This window comes from Myxocyprinus asiaticus, chromosome 29 (assembly GCF_019703515.2).
Source record: "Myxocyprinus asiaticus isolate MX2 ecotype Aquarium Trade chromosome 29, UBuf_Myxa_2, whole genome shotgun sequence".
Taxonomy (NCBI): domain Eukaryota; kingdom Metazoa; phylum Chordata; class Actinopteri; order Cypriniformes; family Catostomidae; genus Myxocyprinus; species Myxocyprinus asiaticus.
In genome coordinates, this window is record NC_059372.1 from 27,741,215 (window position 1) to 27,762,958 (window position 21,744).

Consider the following 21,744-nt stretch of genomic DNA (forward strand, 5'->3'; position numbering starts at 1 on the left):
CATCTGTATATATATATATATATATATATATATATATATATATATATACAGGTGCATCTCAATAAATTAGAATGTCGTGGAAAAGTTCATTTATTTCAGTAATTCAACTCAAATTGTGAAACTCGTGTATTAAATAAATTCAATGCACACAGACTGAAGTAGTTTAAGTCTTTGGTTCTTTTAATTGTGATGATTTTGTCTCACATTTAACAAAAACCCACCAATTCACTATCTCAAAAAATTAGAATACATCATAAGACCAATAAAAAAAAAAACATTTTTAGTGAATTGTTGGCCTTCTGGAAAGTATGTTCATTTACTGTATATGTACTCAATACTTGGTAGGGGCTCCTTTTGCTTTAATTACTGCCTCAATTCGGTGTGGCATGGAGGTGATCAATTTGTGGCACTGCTGAGGTGGTATGGAAGCCCAGGTTTCTTTGACAGTGGCCTTCAGCTCATCTGCATTTTTTGGTCTCTTGTTTCTCATTTTCCTCTTGACAATACCCCATAGATTCTCTATGGGGTTCAGGTCTGGTGAGTTTGCTGGCCAGTCAAGCACACCAACACCATGGTCATTTATCCAACTTTTGGTGCTTTTGGCAGTGTGGGCAGGTGCCAAATCCTGCTGGAAAATGAAATCAGCATCTTTAAAAAGCTGGTCAGCAGAAGGAAGCATGAAGTGCTCCAAAATTTCTTGGTAAACAGGTGCAGTGACTTTGGTTTTCAAAAAACACAATGGACCAACACCAGCAGATGACATTGCACCCCAAATCATCACAGACTGTGGAAACTTAACACTGGACTTCAAGCAACTTGGGCTATGAGCTTCTCCACCCTTCCTCCAGACTCTAGGACCTTGGTTTCCAAATGAAATGCAAAACTTGCTCTCATCTGAAAAGAGGACTTTGGACCACTGGGCAACAGTCCAGTTCTTCTTCTCCTTAGCCCAGGTAAGACGCCTCTGACGTTGTCTGTGGTTCAGAAGTGGCTTAACAAGAGGAATACGACAACTGTAGCCAAATTCCTTGACACGTCTGTGTGTGGTGGCTCTTGATGCCTTGACCCCAGCCTCAGTCCATTCCTTGTGAAGTTCACCCAAATTCTTGAATCGATTTTGCTTGACAATCATAAGGCTGCGGTTCTCTCGGTTGGTTGTGCATCTTTTTCTTCCACACTTTTTCCTTCCACTCAACTTTCTGTTAACATGCTTGGATACAGCACTCTGTGAACAGCCAGCTTCTTTGGCAATGACTGTTTGTGGCTTACCCTCCTTGTGAAGGGTGTCAATGATTGTCTTCTGGACAACTGTCAGATCAGCAGTCTTCCCCATGATTGTGTAACCTAGTGAACCAAACTGAGAGACCATTTTGAAGGCTCAGGAAACCTTTGCAGGTGTTTTGAGTTGATTAGCTGATTGGCATGTCAAAATATTCTAATTTTTTGAGATAGTGAATTGGTGGGTTTTTGTTAAATGAGAGCCAAAATCATCACAATTAAAAGAACCAAAGACTTAAACTACTTCAGTCTGTGTGCATTGAATTTATGTAATACACGAGTTTCACAATTTGAGTTGAATTACTGAAATAAATGAACTTTTCCACGACATTCTAATTTATTGAGATGCACCTGTATATATATTTGGCAAGGAAAAAATACTTTTTTGCATAAAAGCATACTTTCCTCTATTCCCATGTGCTTCTCTTCACAGTCTGATAGAAATTATGGATATCACATCACATGACAAAAAATATGTACAATTGCCTAGAAATACACAGGGTGGGTCAACTTACCCACAGGCTTATCTTACCCTGACAGGCTAGCCTCGCAATTTTTTTTCGTTCTTTTTTTTTTTTCTTCTCAAAAACAAAACAAAAAACATTTAATCATCGTTAGGAAAAAAATGTTGTTCTGAATCCCATTCTTACGTGATTAATGTACATATAGTGTACTGTCCAATTTCACAATAAAGATAATTTGTCAGTTTAAGTTAATCAGTATTTTCCATTGCGAAAAGGGAAGTTTCATTCAAACGCTTCTTTGATTAATGACATATATGAATAAGATGGATGTTACCTACAGTTAAATTGAAATTATAGCTCCTTGTCTCGTTGCATCAGTAACGTCCATATATGTGTACTATTTTTCTTTTGAAAAAGAAGTGCTCCACAGTAAGTTTGCATCCCTTGAGGCCCACTTTTGAAAACGGGACCAGGTTTTTAACCTTTTTGTTGTTAAATGTGATGATGTGTACAGGTTTGTTACATGAATTAGGAATGGAGGTTGAGCCGAGTTGTCATGTAAAACCAAGAGCCACACATTCTTAGAACTTTGCAAACATTTCATTTAATGTATTTATTATGCCCAAAAAAGCATCCCTTCAAGTGCCAGTGACCTCAACCACCATTTCTAAAGACATTACACACAGGGGGGAAAAAAGCTGTTTCAAAACAACTATTACAGAAGGGCAAAGACACAGAACTGTCTCACTTTACTGTTCCTCAACTGTACTGTAATGACACTGAAGTTCAAAAACAAGCCAATTATGAGCTCAGCAGCCTGAGAGCCTTCAAAGAAGTCACATAGAAGGGCTTTGCAGGAAGCTGGGCACAGGAATAGACACTTAAAAACAAACTTTTCTAGACTTATTTGACCTTAGAAAATCGTCATTATATAGCAACAACAAAAATCAATTTGCATTGACCCTCAGTCAGCATTTTCAAAACCTTTGTGCCTTGAAGCGTTTTAAGAAGATCAAAAGAAAGGTTGATTTAGATGAGTCTTAAAAGTCATCAGCTTTAAGTCTAGACAACGTTTTGCATCCAGCCTTCACTCAATTATCTGTGAACACAAATGGGAAATGTTGTTTGTTATGCCTGTCACTTGTATTTGTTCATGCTGAAGTGTGTTGTGTTTTATGCTGCCTTTCATTTGCTATCAGAATTATCCTACTTCCAAATTCTGAAGCGGTAATTACGAGTGTCATGTTAAAGTGCTTTGTTGTCGGAAAGAACAGGAAACATGGACCAGGTTCATTCATATGTATTTCTTGAGGAACCTTTATTTTGACACCATAATACATATCACTCAGTTAGCTTGCTGACGATAAGGGAATTTTAGTAAAATACAAGTTATTTTCATTGTGTAAAAATGTACAACATGCATCAAATGGTTGCTGATATTCATAAATGTATATGACCAAAACGGTAAGTGCTAACAATTAGCTGTATTAAGAAAATGAATAAAACCTGTGATTCACTACAGAAACCATACTTTACTCCGCAATGGTGAAAGTTTACATCTCCTCCCAACTCGGAAACTCGGGTTTCAAAATTATCTCAGAGTTTCCCAGTAATTACGACTTGAGGGGTAGTTCATGTGCAACTTACGAGTAGGAAACTCGTATTTATGATAAGTCCAATAGCACGTGAAGGCAGCAATAAGGTCTGGATTCAGCATCAATTAGAGATTTGTTTATGTTACCTTGACAACTTGTGTCTCTCGGGTACGCACACGCAGCTTGTTGACCTGAGATTCTGCCATGTCTGCCCTCTCTTCAGCTTCATCCAGGTCGTGCTGTATCTTCTTAAATCGGCTCATATTGGAGTTGGCCTGCTCCTCCTGCAATTCAGACAACCAGACATATACCATTCTTCATTGCTCTGAAATATTGTGCAGAATATATAGACCCTAAAATGCACAACACCATGTTGTTTGACAGGTCACATCAAGTATTTTATTAGCATAAGGGTTTGTTTTCAAACAATGTATTATGTGAGTTCTAGCATATTGTGAACACTAAGAAAGTTGGAGAAGAAATAATAACGTACTGCAGCCTCAGCTTGTCTCTTGTAGCTCTTTACTTTAGCTTGTAGTTTTTCAATCAAGTCTTGCATCCTCAGAAGAGTTTTCCTGTCCTCCTCTGTCTACAGAGAGAACACAGAGTCTTTCAGACACACTGGAGAAGGCACATGCTGCTTTTTATATTATGTCGTGTGTCCCTGTGTGTAATACCTGATATGTAAGCTCTTTGATCCTCCTCTCATATTTGCATATTCCTTTTAGGAATTCTCCACTCTTCTTCTGCTCACACTCCAGCTCTCCTTCTAGTTCCCTTACCTGGGGAATGAAAAGTTTTCACAGACAGATGAATCCACAAATGTGCCATATTCATATCTATACCAATAGACTTTGTTGATTATTTGGAGGCTTACCCGAATGTCCAGTTTCTGAATCTGTTTCTTTCCTCCCTTAAGAGCAATTTGCTCAGCCTCATCTAGACGCATCTGCAGGTCTTTGATGGTCTGCTCCATGTTCCTCTTCATCCTCTCCAGGTGGCTGCTGGTGTCCTGCTCCTTCTTTAGTTCCTCTGCCATCATTGCTGCCTAATGAAGTTTCAAAGTGTTAAAAGAAAAAGGGAAGCAGCATAGTCAAACTGTGTCAGTACTGTTATTAATTCTCTTAATTCGCCTTCTCTTGTTTCATTTGATCATAAAGGAGTTGCAATATTGCTCTTCAATTATATGAAGAAATGAGTGATCGTGATCATTCTGTGCTGTTGATGAAATTTGTGCCACGTGTACTATGTGCAACTTTGGACTTAAGATACACCTTATTGTTGTTTCAGTGGAAACTTACATCAGCTATTGCCTTCTTCGCCTTCTCTTCTGCATTGTGGCTCTCCTGAAGAGCATCATCCACCTCCCCCGACAACACGGACAGATCATTCTCTAACTTCTTCTTATGGTTCAATGCTACTGTGTTCTATAGAAACAGTTGGATTGCGAGGTTAGATTATGAAGTTTGATTGTTGATTTATTGTTTGAATGATTAAAAGCTGCAACAGGTGTAATCATCACCTGAGCGTGCAGCAGGTTCACTCTTTCACTGGACTCCAGAAGCTCATGCTCTGCGACTTTACGCATGCGATCTGTTTGCTCCACCACGCTGCGTAACTCCTCCACCTCGGCAGCTAGCAAGTTGTTCCTCCGTTCTGTGACCAGCACTTGATCCTTTAGATCCTCACATTGATGCATAGACTCATCCAGCTCCATTTGTAGGTCCTGAGAAGACAGACCAAGAAGTTGACAAAAGTGAACTAACATGTCAACTTGAAACATATTATGGTACAATTGTGATCCAGCCTATCCCTGTCTTCTTGTTGTGTTTTACAGTATTACTGGACAAAGTGGCCTTTAATTTAGATATTGTTTATAGTTTCAGTTAGCTTGTTAAGATTCTTTTATGTTTCTTTATTGTTGAATATCTTCTGTTTTAATCTACTTATTTCTGCTACGGCATGCGACTTTCCATCTCACCTTTATTTGAAGCTGTAGGTTGCGCACTAGTTTCTGGGACTCCAAGGCCTGTCTGTTTGCATGGTTTAGCTGGATCTCCATCTCATTCAAATCTCCCTCCATCTTTTTCTTAACCCTGATTGCCTCATTACGGGCCCTGGTCTCTGCATCCAGTGTGGTCTGCATGGTGTCCAAAGCCCGCTGGTGGTTTCGACTGCATTGGTGAATAAAAATGGATGAGAGCATTTGTTTAACACAATGGGTAGTAAGTGTATGGTGGTATTTTAATATTTTAATGTTATCTTATCTAATAAACAAGAGGGTCCCTAACCGGAGATTGTCAATCTCTTCATCCCTCTCTGCAATTTTTTTGTCAACCTCAGTTCTGACCTGGCTGAGTTCTAGTTGAATGCGTAAGGTCTTGCTCTCCTCATGCTCCAGAGTGCCCTGAGTCATGCAGAGTTAATGACACATTAGCTTTTCACAGAAGGAATATAACATTTCAGTTGAGGAACAGGTGAGCATTGATTTTGAAATCTCAGGGAATATCTACCTCAGCCTCCTCTAGTGCTGCCTGAATGTCACTTTTCTCATGGTTTAATGTCTTCTTTATCTGCTCAAGCTCATGGATGGTCTTGCTGCCTTGACTGATCTGATCAGTCAAGTCTGTGATTTCCTCTGCAAAAAAAAAAAAAAAACAACAACAAAAAAACATTGGTTTGGCTCATTATCCAAATTACAGTCTCAGGCCATGCAACCAAAACATTTGCTTTTTATAAATGTGTACAATTGCTCAGTTATGTCGTGTCTTATAATGTCTGTGTGTTAGAGCTGCACGATTCAGGATAAATTGAAAATCACAATTCTTTTACTTAGAATAAAGATCACAATTCTCTCACGATTCTGAAGAAAAATGCTTATTTCAGTGATTTACAAAACCTGGACATATGGGTATTAAACAAAGAAACATATAATTTACTAGTGGTTCTTGACAAAATGTTCTCTGCTTCAATCTAAAAACAAAACAAAAAACAAACAAAAATATATTAACAATTTAAATTAAAACAATGAGACCTTCAGTGTTTCTCTTGTAAAACTTGCTTCAAGCTTGTAAAGTAATTATTCAAGAGCCAGTAATTACATATTTAACAGAGTAAACAGTGCTTTAAGTTTTTTAGCAACAGTAGCAATTAAACATTAAAACAATTATAATATAAAATATTTAAAAAAGGTAATTTAATGCAAAAACGAATGCGGGGTAATGCGAAACTACTTAAATATTTGACACTCTTTACTGTGTGATTATTAGATCAACATTAATACTGATTTGATGCAGTAAGAAAGCCTGAATGCCTATAACAGACACCATGCAGCTTATATACATTTAGACACCACACAAATCTAACATTTTGAAGAATTTGTCCCATTTGCTTATACATTTACGGCTGTGTTTGCTTTAATATCTCGTCAAGACGGTGCAGATTTAATCCTGTCTGTTTCCACTGGTAATTCATTAACAGCTGTGTTTACATTAATATCACTTAAAGAGGGGTATTTTGATTAAGAACAGCGCAGTCTTTTCATCACAAGACACAAGTGCATGGGCAGACACACACATGAGCGTTTGAAAGCAGACGGCTGAGATCAAACAGTGCATGGGTAGCGAATTTAGTCAGATCTTGGTAATGCTGGTATTTTTGTAGCATCGGTGGCTATTAAAATATTGAACTGAACAGAGATTATGTCACACTCCTAGCTAATCGTGGCTGCACCCTGCAGTTTGTAAAGCACTGTGCTGGACAAATGTCTTTGGCCATTGCGTTTTAGTTTATTCAGTGTCTCATGCAGGAGCGCTGTGTTTTGTAGATGCCATATAAAGTTTATCAACATTTAAAAACATGTCTTGAAGTGAATTTTGAATTTAAATTTGACCGCCTTACAAATGCATGCCACCGGAATGTTAATATACATTGCAGAAACGTTGTCATTTAGAAATGAGATTGCGTGGGTGTCTGAATCAAGATTGCGATCTTTTAACGATTAATCGTGCAGCTCTACTGTGAGTATAGTCTTTGCACCCTGCAGGTTCTTGTTCTCCCTTTTGATTGTCTCCAGCTGGTCCAGGGCTTCTTCGTAAGAGTTTTTTAGCTTGAAGAGCTCCGTGCTGAGACTGCGAGACTCTTTCTGAGAGCTTTCCAGCTCTGCCTGTGTCTCCTCAAACTTTTGCCTCCACTCAGACAGCACCTGGACATAATTAGAATCATTGGTAGAAAATAAATATGATCCTTATGGATACAAAAGTTATCAGAGAAGGAATTTCTATAAAGCCTAGTCAAACATAATTAAGCTTTGGCCTGACCTTATCAAAACTGCGTTGCTTTTTGTCCAGTGCAGCAGCCACAGCATTAGAGCGCTCCAGGTCAACCATCACATCCTCAATCTCAGTCTGCAGATGGTGCTTGGTCTTCTCCAGTGAGGCACACTTGGCATTGGAAGCTTCCACTGCCTCCTCTGAACTCTGTAGGCGTGCAACCAGTTTCTTCCTGAACACAAGTAAATCAGCTTTGTAAAATTACCAGGACATCTTGTTTTTTACTGCAGAGAAGATTATGAATCAGTTCCATCATTAGATCCCTAATATAGTATATGTAACATGACATGTGACCTCTTACTTGGCTTCCTCTAGTTCCTCTGTCCTCTGAATGGCATCAGTCTCATACTTTGTCCTCCACTGAGCAATCTCTGCATTGGCTTTGGATAGAGAACGCTGCAACTCCGATTTGGCCTCCTGCTCTTCCTCGAACTGCTCTCTCAAGAGGTCACAATCATGCCTGGATGACTGTACAGCATGAGCTAAACAGTTTTTTGCCTGGCACAGACACAAACCAATAAAAATAAATAACAAAATATTATATGTGGTGCACTTAAGGTGACACATTATATGACAGAGAGGAAGTAGATTATTAGATATACAACAATGTCTCCAGTGTATCCAAAATCAGGCTCACTTTGGATTCCTCTTCCAGTTGTTTCTTCAGCTCTTCCATAGTCTGGCTGAGAGAGGTCTTTGTTCGCTGCAGCTGCATGACCATAACCTCTCTCTCTTCCAGTCTGCGGCTAGTCTCGGCTGTTAACGGCAAGAGAGAGAGACAAAAGAAAACAAAGGCATTAGTACTTTGCCAAGTGCAAGTTACCTTGTTTTAACTCTTTTAATTATTTGATCACTGTTTTGACATTTGCATCCAAGATGAAGTGTAAATAAGATTTTTTTCTTGCAGACTTTCAATCATTATATATATATATATATATATATATATATATATATATATATATATATATATATATGCTTCTGTTCGTCATTTTGTTTCAAATCAGTGTAGGGCACTGACCACTCTCTGTCTGGGCCCGTGCTTTTTGAGAGGTAGTTTCCATTAGCTGCCTCTGGAGTTCCTCCACCTTGGTTTTAGACTCATTTAATTGGTCCTCAAACATCCTGCACATTTTCTCAGTTGTGGCCTGCAAAAAACTTCTTTGTTATGAGAAATTCTCAAATATAATTCTGTACATAGCAATAATTTATTTAATATCCTGAATACCTGAATACTGAATCCAGCTGAAAATGTCTCATTGCTGTTGTTTTTCAAATATGATCCAAATAGCTACATTAATGTTATCCCATACTAGTTTAGGATAAACGTAAAGGAATAGTCCACCCAAAAATTAGTTTGCTAATTTTTGGTCTCAGTCACCATTCACTGTCATTGCACTGTTTTTTTGTTTTTTTTTATACAATAAAAGTGAACATCTCCTTTTGTGTTTCATGAAAGAAAGAAAGTCATAGGGGTTTGGAACAACATGCGAGTGAGTGATAGATTTTTTTCATTTTTGGATGAACTATAACTAATGCTAACTTTTAGTTATACATTTTAATAACAGTAGTAAGAATATACATACAATGATAGATGATTAAGCTTAAGTGTCCCACTTAAAGCTTGACAGGTTTTTCAGCCATAGACTTCCAGGATGCTAACATGCCATGGCAATACGAGTGTCACAAACCATATTAAGCACATTAAATAAATAGTTCACCCAAGAATTAAAATTCTCTCATCATTTTCTCACCCTCATGCCATCCCAGATGTGCATGACTTTCTTTCTTCTGCTGAACACAAATGAAGATTTTTAGAAGAATTTCTCTGCTCTATTGGTCCATTCAGTGCAAGTGAATGGGTACCAATATTTTGAAGGTCCAAAGGCACATAAAGGCACCATAAAAGTAATCCATACGACTCCAGTGTCCATATCTTCAGAAGCAATATGATAGGTGTGGGTGAGAAATGGATCAATATTTAAGTCCTTTTTAACTATAAATCTCCACTATCGCTTTCACATTATTTTGTTTTTGGCAATTCACATTTTTCTTGCATACCGCCACCTGCTGGGAAGGGAAGAGAATCTATAGTAAAAAGGACTTAAATATTGATCTGTTTCTCACCCAAACCTATATTGCTTCTGATTATATGGATTTAACCATTGGAGTCTAATGGATTACTTTTATGCTGACATTATGTGCTTTTTGAAACCTCAAAATTTGGTACCCATTCACTTATATTGTAAGTACCTACAGAGCTTAAATATTCTTCTAAAAATCTGTGTTCTGCAGAAGAAAGAAAGTCATTCACATCTGGGATGGCATGTGGGTGAGTAAATGGTGAGAGCATTTTCCTTTTTGGGTGAACTATTCCTTTAAGATGTCTTACTTTGGATCTGGAAAGATGTTCAAGGTTAGATGCCAGATCTTCAGACTCCATTCTAGCTTCTGCCTTTTCTTTCTCCAGCTTCTGTTTGACCCTCTGTAGGTTGTCAAGCTGTTCCCCCATCTCAGCCACAGTGTCCGCATGCTTTCTTCTGAACATGGCCATAGTGGTTTCATGATGCAATGAGGCCTCTTCCAAGTCTCGCCGCATCTTTAGAAAGTCAGCCTCACGCTTCTTGTTCATCTCGATCTGGGTAGTGGTAGCACCTCCTGCTTCCTCCAGACGCTCACTCAGCTCTTCCAGTTCCCGTGACACATCGGTACGCTGCTTGTCTGCCTTTAATCTAGCCGCTCTCTCAGCCTCTAATTCTTCCTCTAGCTCCTCTATACGTGTCTGTAAAGAATTTACCATAATTGAGTTTTAATGTCTCATGCTCAATATGCAACACCAAATGTTTTGCAATTTCCCTAAGAATTATAGAGTTTTTCACCTGTAATTCTTTTATTTTCTTTTGTAGCTGAATAACCAAGGCTTGCTCCTCATCTATCTTTGCACCAATTTGAATCATTTCAAGGTCTTTCCTACACAAAAGACCAACCATATTTCTTTAATGCCCAGACTTATGCCATACTTTATATTAATATAAGAGACCCTCCACTTGGCAGATATTTTTTGAAGGTTAAAATCTCACTTTTTCAGTCTGTCCTCTAGCTGCTGTTTGTTGTTCTCCAAATCCATGGTAGACTCAAGAGAAAGCTTAAGATCTCCTTCAAGCTTTCGCTTGACTCGCTCAAGATCCATACGCACTTTCTTCTCCTGCTCCAGAGAGCCTTCTAACTGTTCCAGTGAAGAAAAAGGAATAAACAATGAGGTGTAAGAAATATAGTAATTAACCATTATGATCAATGTAAAATTAAAAGATACTCGAGGCACCATTTTGGGTTCTTCACATGACACTATACACCATACTCACATCATCCACCTGCTGCTCCAGTTTGATCTTTGTTTTGGACAGCATGTTCACTTTGTTCTCTTCGGCCTGCAGGTCTTCCAGAGCCTGCTGGTGAGCATCCTGGAGGGCTTTTTTCTCTTTAGTCAGCCTGAGAATGCTTTCATCCAATACAGCCATCTCTTCTAACAAGTTCTTAACCTGAAGTTAAGACCATAAAGAGAGTGAAAAGAAATTAGCTAAATGGCAAGTGGCCAGAATATACAGACCACATCTAATGCAGACCACATTTTCCCAACTGTGTGGATAGCTTTGTTTGCATTCACCTTGTTCTCAGTGGCATGTTTTTCCTTCTCCACCTTGGCCAGAGTGATCTCCAGATCATCTAGGTCTTTCCTCAGCTCAATACTCTCATCCTCCAGTTTGCGTTTCTTTGCCAGGATGGTGGCATTGACCTCCTCTTCATCCTCCAGCCTCTCCATTAGTTCCTTAATTTTCCCCTCCATCTGGATCTTAGCCTTGATCAGCAGGTTACAGCGGTCCTCTGCATCTGCCAGGTTATCTTGCTCCTGGGGTTAGAATGTAATGGGAACATTTACTTTCATGCATTCTTTCTTCCCATCTTGCATTTCACTCAATGTATCAAGAGATTGATATGTTATAAATTATTTTGACTCAGCACTTTGTTTTAGTGGTTTGAATGTGTTCTGACACTCACAGCTTGAAGCTGGAGGGAGAGGTCATTTTTTTCTTGCACCAAAGAGACCTGTCTCTCCTCTAAATCCTTCCTCTTCACTTCAGACCTCTCCAGAGCCTCCTTTAGCTTCTGGAACTCCTCCTTGAGTGCAGCCAGCTCCTTCTCTGTAGCTGCGCTCCTCAGCAGGGGCTTGATCTTGAAGAATAGACACATCCATGGCCAGTTCTTTACTGAGTAAAAGGCACGAATGTTCCACTGAATCACCATCAGAGCCTCCCTGTGTTAAGGCATTAAGATGGTGCTTGTATCTATTGAGTTTACTAGGAAGCATTACATCAGGTTAATACATGACAAAGTTTCAATATAAACCAGATATTAGTGTAATTGAGAAGGATAAATAGTCTCCATGTATTATGAAGTAGCCTTTTATGGGCCGTTCAGCCCGTATGTGTTCTTGCGCTAAAAATGCAAGTATGTTGAGATGCATTCTTAAAAGTTGACATTCTTCTTAACCTGACATGGCATCCAAAAGCATAGCTCTCCTGCGCAAGTCATGCTGCAACAATCAAAGATGTCTGTGTAGTGCATGTTTACACATAAAATCTACTGAAAAACACCACAATTTTTTAAACTTTGCTCTTTGTGTCCAAGTGCGAAAGAAGCAGCATTCATTTTGTTGCCTGCACCTCTAACTCCTTGCCCTTGTTGTTCTAAATTTGCTCAGTATGTCTAGCACCAAATAGGGCCAGGCTGCCACACGCCATTGTGTCGTGTGTTCTATATCAGTAATCCCACTGTGACACTGAACATGCCTAAAGAGTAAATCAATTCTGCATTGCTGGAGTGGCAACACAATCAGGGACAGTCAAAGGTTGAGCAGAGGTCGTTGATTATCTGAAACTGAACCCATGGGAGAAACAAGAGGACTTAATCCTCTGTCACCTGGGCTGGCATTTCAGCAATTTGCCTGCTCCCTGCCATATCCAATCTTGACAAAAGAGGGTTATTTATAATAAAGGGGGGGGGGGTGGGCACTGGTAAGGAACAGTTAGCAACTGTTATGGGTGCTCTTTGCAGGATACATGACCCACCTCCACACCTGCTTTTGGAAATGCCATTTGGGGTGGAGGGGCTTTAACCAGCTTTTTCTGTAGCGACCACACACACACGACCCACAAAAAACATGCAGACACACGCCAGACACACGCCACACCATGGTCTGCATACATTTTAGACATTTCTCCCATACATTTTCAAGCTCAAAGGCCTATACACACTCTCAACAGTTTATCACCATGCTTAGAACTGGCTCAAGGAAGCAAGATCTGCCATCACACACTTTTTGCAGACAGTGAGTAATAGCAAAACTATTTGTGTTTGGTTATTCAGACGCTTTTTATGAGTGTTGTCGTGGTTTGGTCACATCTTCTCGTTACATACTTCTCTATCATCATCCTCTGGCGCTCCATCCTCATGAGTTTACCCCTGCAGAAGGCCTGCAGCAAGGTAAGGATCTCAGACAGCCGTTCGTCCCTCATGTCCTCCAGCTGGCCAAGAAGCCCTGCCTTAAAGAACACCTGAAGGAGGACAGATTCATAGTTTTTTTCAGATATCTTAGGATGAGCTTTTGGGTAAGTTTAATAAATACCAAATATGAAAGAAATAAAAGAGACAAATTTATGAACCTTGGTGTGGCCAAACTTGTACTGTGTGTGGTCGATGTCCAGAGAACCAAGCAGCTTTTCCACAGCTTTCCTGCTGTCCACATAAGTGTCTTCTGGAATGGCCAAAGGGTTCAGGATACGGTAGCTGGAAAATCAGCAGGGCAAGCTTGAGTATCTTTATCCTTCTTTCAATAAATGCTTTCTTCTTTGCAATAGAACAACCAACATTATTCAGAGCCCCTTATGTCCAAATAAAGTAAATGAGTGAAAAATCACCGCTGTTTGAACTCTGCATAGATGATGCGGCTAGGGAATCCCTTCCTGCAGATTCGAATCCCTTCCAGGACTCCATTGCAGCGAAGCTGGTGGAGAACCAGAAATGGCTCCATCATCCCTATCAGATACAAGATAGAAACTTAAGTGTGATGATGTGTTTACAGTGGGTTTATTGAGATCTTGAAGCAAAACAAATGGTTTCATCCCACACCTCTGCACTGTGACTACATACCTGGGGTCTTAGTCTCATTGGGGATAATGCATCGGACAAAATGAGGCTGAGTACTTCTCAGATTAGTCATCAACTTGTTTAGATTATCCTAAAGTGGGAGAAATAGAGAGGAAAAGATCATTCAACATTCTTCATCATTCATGCAACATGTAAAGAATAAACTGTACTGTAAATCTGTTTACAGTGCCTCAGCACTAGTTCTATTAACTACTGGGTCAAGTCTTACCTGCGTCATGCTTTGCATCTGTAGCTGGTGAAAGCTGAGCCAGCACAGACTTAAAGTGATGTTCATGGGTCAGATTACCTAAACATCACTGCAAGTCTTAACTGGCTCACTCTCCAACATCACCATTTACAAACACCAATTTAATTAGTTTCAATGTTTGCTAATTTGAAAACTATGTGGCTTTTTTGGTGCATGGGGAATTATAACCCAAAAGGCTTAAAGAAAATCAATTATCGTCATTATTTTGACAATTATATTTATTCACCAACCTTATGCAGCTGTGACACTGTTTGGAATGATGCTCCTTTCCTTCTCTTCTCTTTGCTCCCTGGCTTTGCTTCTGTACATGTAAAAGAACATATGTAAAACACCTTAGCACATCTACAACCTGGTCCACATATTGTCTTTCATATCGGTTTTAATAAATATGCACCTGAATCCAAGCCGATAAAGTTCTCGAAGAGGCTCGCCATTAACTTGTTGGATGACCTTTGGAAGATTCCCACCACTGTTTCATTCAGGGGATCTCTGTTTTTGTCAAGCCATCCATTGATGTTGTACGGCACCTAAAACATATGTATTACATATATATATATATATATATATATATATATATAAAAATGTAAGCATCTAACCTCTGAGCAAGGCACTTAACCTCAGGTTGCTCTAGACTATCCCTATTACTTAGATGGTGCCATTCTATGACCACATTGCATACTGTAAATCGCTTAACAAATTCCATCGGCCCCAGTTGTGTGGCAAATAAAGGCTCTATTGTATTCTATGGTAAAAATAGCCATATGAAATATGTGTGTAAATATGACATTAATTCCACTCACCACTCCAGCATAGTGCACAAGCTCAAAGTGAGTGTCATATTTGCGTTTTTTGTCTGGCCTCGGTTTTAAAAAGTTGGGAGACTTGCCAAGATGATTATCATAGAGTTTTGCTTTAAAGCTGCTCTCCGTGGCTTTAGGGAACATACACTCCTCCTCCAGAATAGACAGTATGCCCAGTGGCTGCCAATGCAAGAGGAATGCAACAGCTATAGTTGTTTGCCATACATATCATATATAAACATACATATGCTTTCATATAATAATATGTAAAGAAAATATATCAACCTTCTCAATTAGGTCAATGCAGGCCTGTAGGTCTAATCCGAAGTCAATAAAAGTCCACTCTATGCCCTCTGTCTTGTACTCCTCTTGCTCTAGGATGAACATGTGATGGTTGAAAAACTGTTGCATTTTCTCATTTGTGAAGTTGATGCAAAGCTGCTCAAAGTTGTTGAACTGGAGTAAAAGGAGGAAAGGGAGAAATTACAAATTGGTTCAATAAGTATAAAATAATGTTTTTGTCTCTAGAGAGGGTCTACATGTAATTTGAACAGACTGGTATGGAGTGATCCAAAGCAATATAGCCTATAATAATATACAAGCTCATCATTTTGATTTACAGTAACTGACTTGCCTCAAAGATCTCAAAGCCTGCTATGTCCAGGACTCCTATAAAGAACTGACGAGGTAGGGCTGTGTACAATGTTTTATTGATCCTGCCCACCAGCCATTTAAACATGCGGTCATAGGTGGCTTTGGCCAGAGCTCCAACTGCATAGCTCACCTGTGATTACACAAAAAGGAAAATACACATTTATTATTTCTATGTGAAATTATATAGTAAGTATACTAATTTGTATTTTCTCATCAATACTTTTTGTCTCACACTGAATAGCTACTTTTCCACCATCGTGCCAGTGCGAGCCAGGGCTATCAACTGGTCAGCCGGGGCCAGTAGCCTCGAATCTCAAGTCATGTGACCAAATTTGCATTCCCACCATCGGGCCAATAGCCCTGCAGCGTTGCCCTAAAACCCACCCTTAACAAGCCACCCTGTCGCTGATGCCACGCACCCTGCCCATTTCACAAGAAAGAGGGAATCTCAAGCTGCGGTATCAGACTCTGGAGACTAGCTAGCCCTAGAAATAAACACGGATTTGCATTGTGCCCACAATGTTTTAAATTTTTCCTGAACATGTACCATTGTGCGCTGGATACACAACTTGGCAAGCTTGGCAGCAATATACTCAATCACAAAGACATTGCACATTTTCATCAGCCCAAATATTCAGAAGAGCCCTGATTTCATCTACTGAATAATACTGACAATTATCCATTCTCCAGTGATCTGTTGATGTAATCTGGTAGCTAGAAACAAAAAATTGGGAAATAAGTTTCTTGGTGCTCACACTTTGACCTGACTCAGCTAAACTCCACCTTTGACAATGACCCCACCTCAATCCCCAGATTGCCTTCTTTGGCTTAAGGGTAAACAGCAGGCCAAAGGCACTTGGCCATTGGCCCCGAGGAGGCACAATGAAGTCCCGGAAGTGACAGTGGAAATGCACCTGGCCCTGGCACACCATAGCACATCCTCATTTGGCCCGATAGTGGAAACGTGTGCATTATCTCTTCCAGACTCTAATTTACATAATTCATGATTTGATTCTCCATAGAATTAAGCTGACCTGTTCAACCGTCTGTCCTCTGACAATGTACTCATTGCCCACTTTCACTCTGGGGTGAAGCAGTCCCTTAATGAGGTCAGCTGAACTGATCCCCATAAGATAGGAGGCTTTGTCTGCACCTGGGTAACAAAACAACAGTAAGTCCAAAATATTTACTAAAGATATTGCAGACACATGCTTACGCTGAAATTTGTCTTACTCTCAGTGCCATCTGCCTCTGCTTGCTCCTCTCTCTGTCGAACTTTGAACTTCATGTTGCCAAAGTGCATAATGGCACCGACTATCTTGTAACAGCCATATTTTTCCTCAGGAGTAAAGCCAAGTGTATCCATTGCATGCTAGAGAGAAAGGGTACAATATGTCATTATTAGTGAAAGGCTCTTAATTGTTTAACCCTATAACTCCATGCATATCATATTTGATACATGGTTTTCTAATGGCCCTACATCATCAAAATGATGAATACTTTGCTAAAAAAAAAAAAAAAAACCTTTTTAATGCAATGTACTAGATGTCTACTGCCTTCTAGTGGTTTTGGTGCTCTTCTGGAAGTAGAAGACCTTGCAATATAATTTCCAACATGGCTGCCTTTGTATTGCAATGCACACATCTTTTTGCTGTGAAATCTTTGCTGATTTTGATCAAGTAAAAGTCACAATGTTTGTATTGTTACTGATATTTTAAAATGAGTATATGCTAAATTGAAGCAACTTGTGCTTGCTTAAAATTTCATATATTATTTTATAGAAAAATCATTGAAATACGTATATTTAATGTGATACATCAGGTTTTTAGGTACATCTCTCAATCACCATTACATTACATTCTTGCCCACCACCACCACCACCACAAAAAAAAAAAAAAACAGTACTGAAAATACTGAAATAACTTTTGTAAGATATATTTAAGATGTGAACTGACATTTATATGTATTTTTATATGCAGCCTGCTCTTTCATTATAAATATCTAATTGTATAACTTTACAAGCTATTATGACGTCATCTTACTATAGACAAAAAAAAACAAAAAACTTTTACAATTTAGCTTTTTTAAATGTCAAAAAAACAGTTATTTATTTATTTATTATTATTTGATGCATATTGTATTTGATGCTACATTTCTATAGACAAAGGAGAGGAAATTGTCATGGCCAAACATTTGGTATCTCTGAAAAGCCCAGAGTGTCCACTTAAGATACCCCAAGAATTACTACTGTGGCATGTATGGGCTATGATAATGTAAATATGTATATGTGACGAGGAGGAGGGCGTGGTCGGGCCGTGATGGAACACGGCCGGCGCTGAATCAGCTGATCAGCAGGAGAGCGAGATAAATGGCAGCCGGAGACACCAGTTCGAGAGAGAGAGAGACGCACATGGCCGTGCTGCACGTTTGTTTATGTTGGTTTTAAGTTCATTTAAATCACAAAAGTTTATGTTGACTGTTCAGCTGGTTCCTGCCTCCTCCTTGCCCGTCCTTAGACTGTTACAGTATATATTGGCCATTGCCACTGTTCCTTAGATATCAGCATACTCGTTTGTTATTGAAAAACATATTGGTTGGCCACTAAATGAAACATATAAAACTTTTTCATGGAGATCTCCAACATACTTACATCCGTTGCAAGAAGCTCATCTCCATCATCCATGTTGTCCACAGTTATAACACCTTGTGAGCAGAAGTGGTAGTCAAAGGGATTTGATGACACCAGCAGCATGTCTGTGCATAAGAGATTAAAGTATTTTAAGTCAAACAGTGCACTTCGGATGGAATATTGCAGACATGTATGCTTCAATAATTCTTCTTAGTATACAAGAACCTTTAGTGCTTCTAAGGTGTTATTTGTGTCCGCTGAATACCTTGTAGTTCTGGTTTCCTGTGTGAGAGGATCTGGTAGTAGATGTGGTAGCTTCTTTCTCCAGCTTGCTGAAATATCACTCTGGATTTTTCCAGAAGATCTCAAATAAAAAATAAATTAAATTAGGATGTGAAATGGCAACAGGATTTGAAGGAATAACATTATATGTAATCTATAAACACATGAGTCACTAAGATGTTTCAAATCATCTTACAGATGTCAATGTCAGCAGATGCAAGTTTCCCTGTAGGACCAAAATGGATTCTTATGAATTTGCCCTGTGTTGAAGAGATATAAAAAATAGGCATGAAACAGAGAACGTAAAAGAATGTGAAAGGTTGTTCTCCTGTTAAGATATTTACTCACAAATCGGGATGAGTTGTCATTCCTCAGGGTTTTAGCATTGCCAAAAGCTTCCATAGCTGGGTTGGCCTCAATGATCTGATCCTCTAATGTACCCTATGTATGTTAAAAATGGAGAGATGTTAGAGTTCACCAGACAGAGTTAAATTACCCAACACCATAAATGGAATCTATGAGTAGGACGGAACAAACAAATGAAAATGAGATATTATCCATCATGATTTGTGGAAATAGATGAAATCAAGGTTTTTGTTCAAAAAGAAGATAAAAAAAGAGCTTAAAATGTAAAAAAACAACATCAAAAAACAAGACAACAAATAATGAAAGACATTGCAAAAAGGGAAAAAAGGGAACTGGCAATGTAGAGTGGTATAAAAAAGGGTTTATAAAAACACACTGGAACAGGAATGGGCAACAAAGCTCTTAGAGTCACTCCTTATCTGTTAAAAGGTTGTCTGAATCCGAAAGGAATAGATAAACATTCAGGCATTATTAAAGTCCCAAAAACAAGATGTAGAGAAACAAAAAGACTCATAGGGACACAAAAACAAGGAGAAATGGTGGGTGATGACAAAAAAAAAAAAAAAAAAAAAAGCACAGAACTGAAGTTTCTGCCCTTACTCCTTTTTTGCCCCCTGCTTCGCCAAGAGCTGCTTTAATGGCAAAATACTGAATTACGCGTTTCGTGTTGACAGTTTTGCCAGCACCGGATTCTCCGCTAGGCATGAACAAAATTTATGTGAAATATACAGAAAACATTATTAAAACCAAGAAGAGATAAAAACAAAAAAAAACTAAAACAAAGAAAACTCTTCAAAATTTCAAAACCCAATTTTTTATACCGCTTCATGATTAAATAATGAGCAAAAAGTAAAAAGGATGATCTCAGATCATTCTAACCTATTAGTTGTACATGTAGAAAAGAAATGTAATGGTATGATGGAAGTCACTTACGTGATAAGCATTGACTGGTTTTCACGATCTGTAGGAAAATTAGACCAATGATCATACAAGTGCTATTCAGGATAAAAATAACTACTGATCTTGTGATCAGTTTTCTATTGGAAATAGATGGAAATGCTGAAATGTGTTAAAGACTGTACTTTTTAGCATGTCATTGTAGGCATTGTCTGCTATCGAATAGATGTGAGGTGGAACATCTGAGCGACGCTTCCCTTTGTATGCTGCAACCACTTCAGAAGAGTAGACGGGAAGCCATTTGTATGGGTTAACTGTCACACAGAACAGCCCTGAATATGTCTGTGGAGAGACAGAAAAAGTCCAGAAGCAGATCATTTAGCAAAAATTATTTTTTACAGCACTGTTTAAACTGAGAGCTGTTTAGCAGTGAATGATTAATAATTGTGTCTCACATAGATCATCCAAAAACTGTAGCGACGGCTGAGGTTGAAAAGAACAGAGGCCTCGTTAAGGTGCGTAAGCATAGCCATGTCTTCAATCATGTCAAACTTTGGTGGGTTCATCTGCTGAATGTCACCCTCTCTCACTGTTAACATCTGTTGGAATTAGATTAAAGAATTACATCACCATCTTGTGATCAGCTTTCTATTGCAATTACAGAACAAATATTGTTATTTGAATGACAGTTGAAGCAATAGGCAAAGCTGACATTTTTTCCCCCCAGTCATTCAAGTCTGCTGAACTTTCAGTAATTATTTATGATTAGTCCCCTACTGTAAATACAATATAATACAGTCAGAAAATCAGCCTTTAGTGCAGCGGACAACAGCAGAGTTGTTAAGTTAAACTTATGGTCACATTACTCAAAAAATACCGATAATTTAAGTTTCACTGACCCTTCCATCTTTGGTCTCCACCATGACCTTGTCTCCATCTGATTCTCTGATCTCCACCCCAATGTAGGCTTCTTTCTCATCTGGAATCCAAACACGTTTCTTTCCTGCCCACCGAAATATAACTATGATTTAACTGAAATGAAATGCTAGATGACTATTACAAAATTGCATACTGTGGTAGATTTTCTTTAGTTTACGTAATGCATTTCATAAGTGCCAGTTTATTTTAAATTAGAATGATGAATTATAATTTTAAGGTCATCTAAAATAATTAATAAAGCACATGTTCCATTTAGACTCATGCAGTGTATAAATAAATTTAACAGTTGCAATTAATTCCAACATTGTATTATGACAATATGGCTATGTATTTTCAATCTATTATTCAATAGTGTTTTGAATGTTCACATGCACAATACTCATCTATGTATTACTCATACGGCAATGGACATGATTCAGTATAGTCATGTCTTACAGTCGAAAGTAATAGTTTTCACATACAACAGACGGGCGTTGGATAGTACCGTCAAACGCGTGGGCTTGCGCAGCGAGCTGTTCCAGATTGGTTTTACGCAGGAATGTGGCCGCATCGCCGAATTCCCTCAGTTCCATATAGCGGGACATTATCAACTCTTCGGGTCCCGAACCTGCACTCAAAACACCTGTAATGTTGTAGACGCTCTGTTAGGGAAAAAAAAAAAACGATTTTTTACAGTTTGTGTTTCTAATAAGCTGGCAGTCAGAAATATACATATTATCTAAAATCTTGGAATAATTATTTTGTAGAAACAAAAATAATCAATAAATATATCATTCTTGAAAACTGTCACATGCAAGATTTTACTTTGACAACAAAGTAGAGCGCGCGCTTTCCAAGTAGCACTGCGCAAAGCCAATTTGAGTACTAACCTCAGTAATGTCTAAACGGGTTGGCCTCAAAACAAGTGGACAGGTCCCCTTTTATTGTCTCCCTCAAGGTCAGGGTTGGTGAGATATGTCAGATATCTCCATGTGTGTTCAGTTGCTGATTGGTTGTGTGCCGCGGCCCGGCCTGCGCGCGATCCTACTGTAAGCGGGTTA

The 21,744-nt window shown here is 38.8% G+C and overlaps 1 protein-coding gene across 2 annotated transcripts; it reads right to left on the reverse strand.

Annotated features, from left to right (window-relative positions):
* Positions 1-2,320: 2,320 nt before the first annotated feature.
* myh7bb (myosin, heavy chain 7B, cardiac muscle, beta b) lies at positions 2,321-21,345 on the reverse strand. 2 transcript variants are annotated; one of them, XM_051662022.1, is made up of 42 exons: positions 21,189-21,345; positions 20,665-20,768; positions 20,221-20,364; positions 19,951-20,107; positions 19,802-19,829; positions 19,451-19,565; positions 18,851-18,943; positions 18,699-18,762; positions 18,486-18,584; positions 18,242-18,345; positions 16,825-16,963; positions 16,626-16,744; positions 15,572-15,721; positions 15,223-15,393; positions 14,938-15,117; positions 14,532-14,664; positions 14,368-14,438; positions 13,873-13,960; positions 13,641-13,758; positions 13,386-13,509; positions 13,141-13,277; positions 11,722-11,977; positions 11,330-11,572; positions 11,028-11,204; positions 10,746-10,891; positions 10,545-10,635; positions 10,058-10,447; positions 8,687-8,813; positions 8,306-8,424; positions 7,970-8,166; positions 7,657-7,840; positions 7,376-7,541; positions 5,851-5,975; positions 5,629-5,744; positions 5,319-5,511; positions 4,860-5,063; positions 4,639-4,764; positions 4,215-4,385; positions 4,015-4,119; positions 3,831-3,926; positions 3,484-3,621; positions 2,321-2,841 (listed from the first exon to the last, which is right to left on the reverse strand). In XM_051662022.1, exons 1-42 carry the CDS (start codon positions 21,286-21,288, stop codon positions 2,830-2,832), a joined length of 5,820 nt encoding a protein of 1,939 aa, XP_051517982.1. In that variant the 5' UTR covers positions 21,289-21,345; the 3' UTR covers positions 2,321-2,829. The 2 variants fall into 2 exon arrangements, with proteins under 2 accessions (XP_051517982.1, XP_051517981.1); XM_051662021.1 differs by lacking the exons at positions 19,451-19,565; positions 20,221-20,364; positions 20,665-20,768; positions 21,189-21,345 and having other exon boundaries at positions 19,951-20,069.
* Between the last annotated feature and the right edge of the window lie 399 nt (positions 21,346-21,744).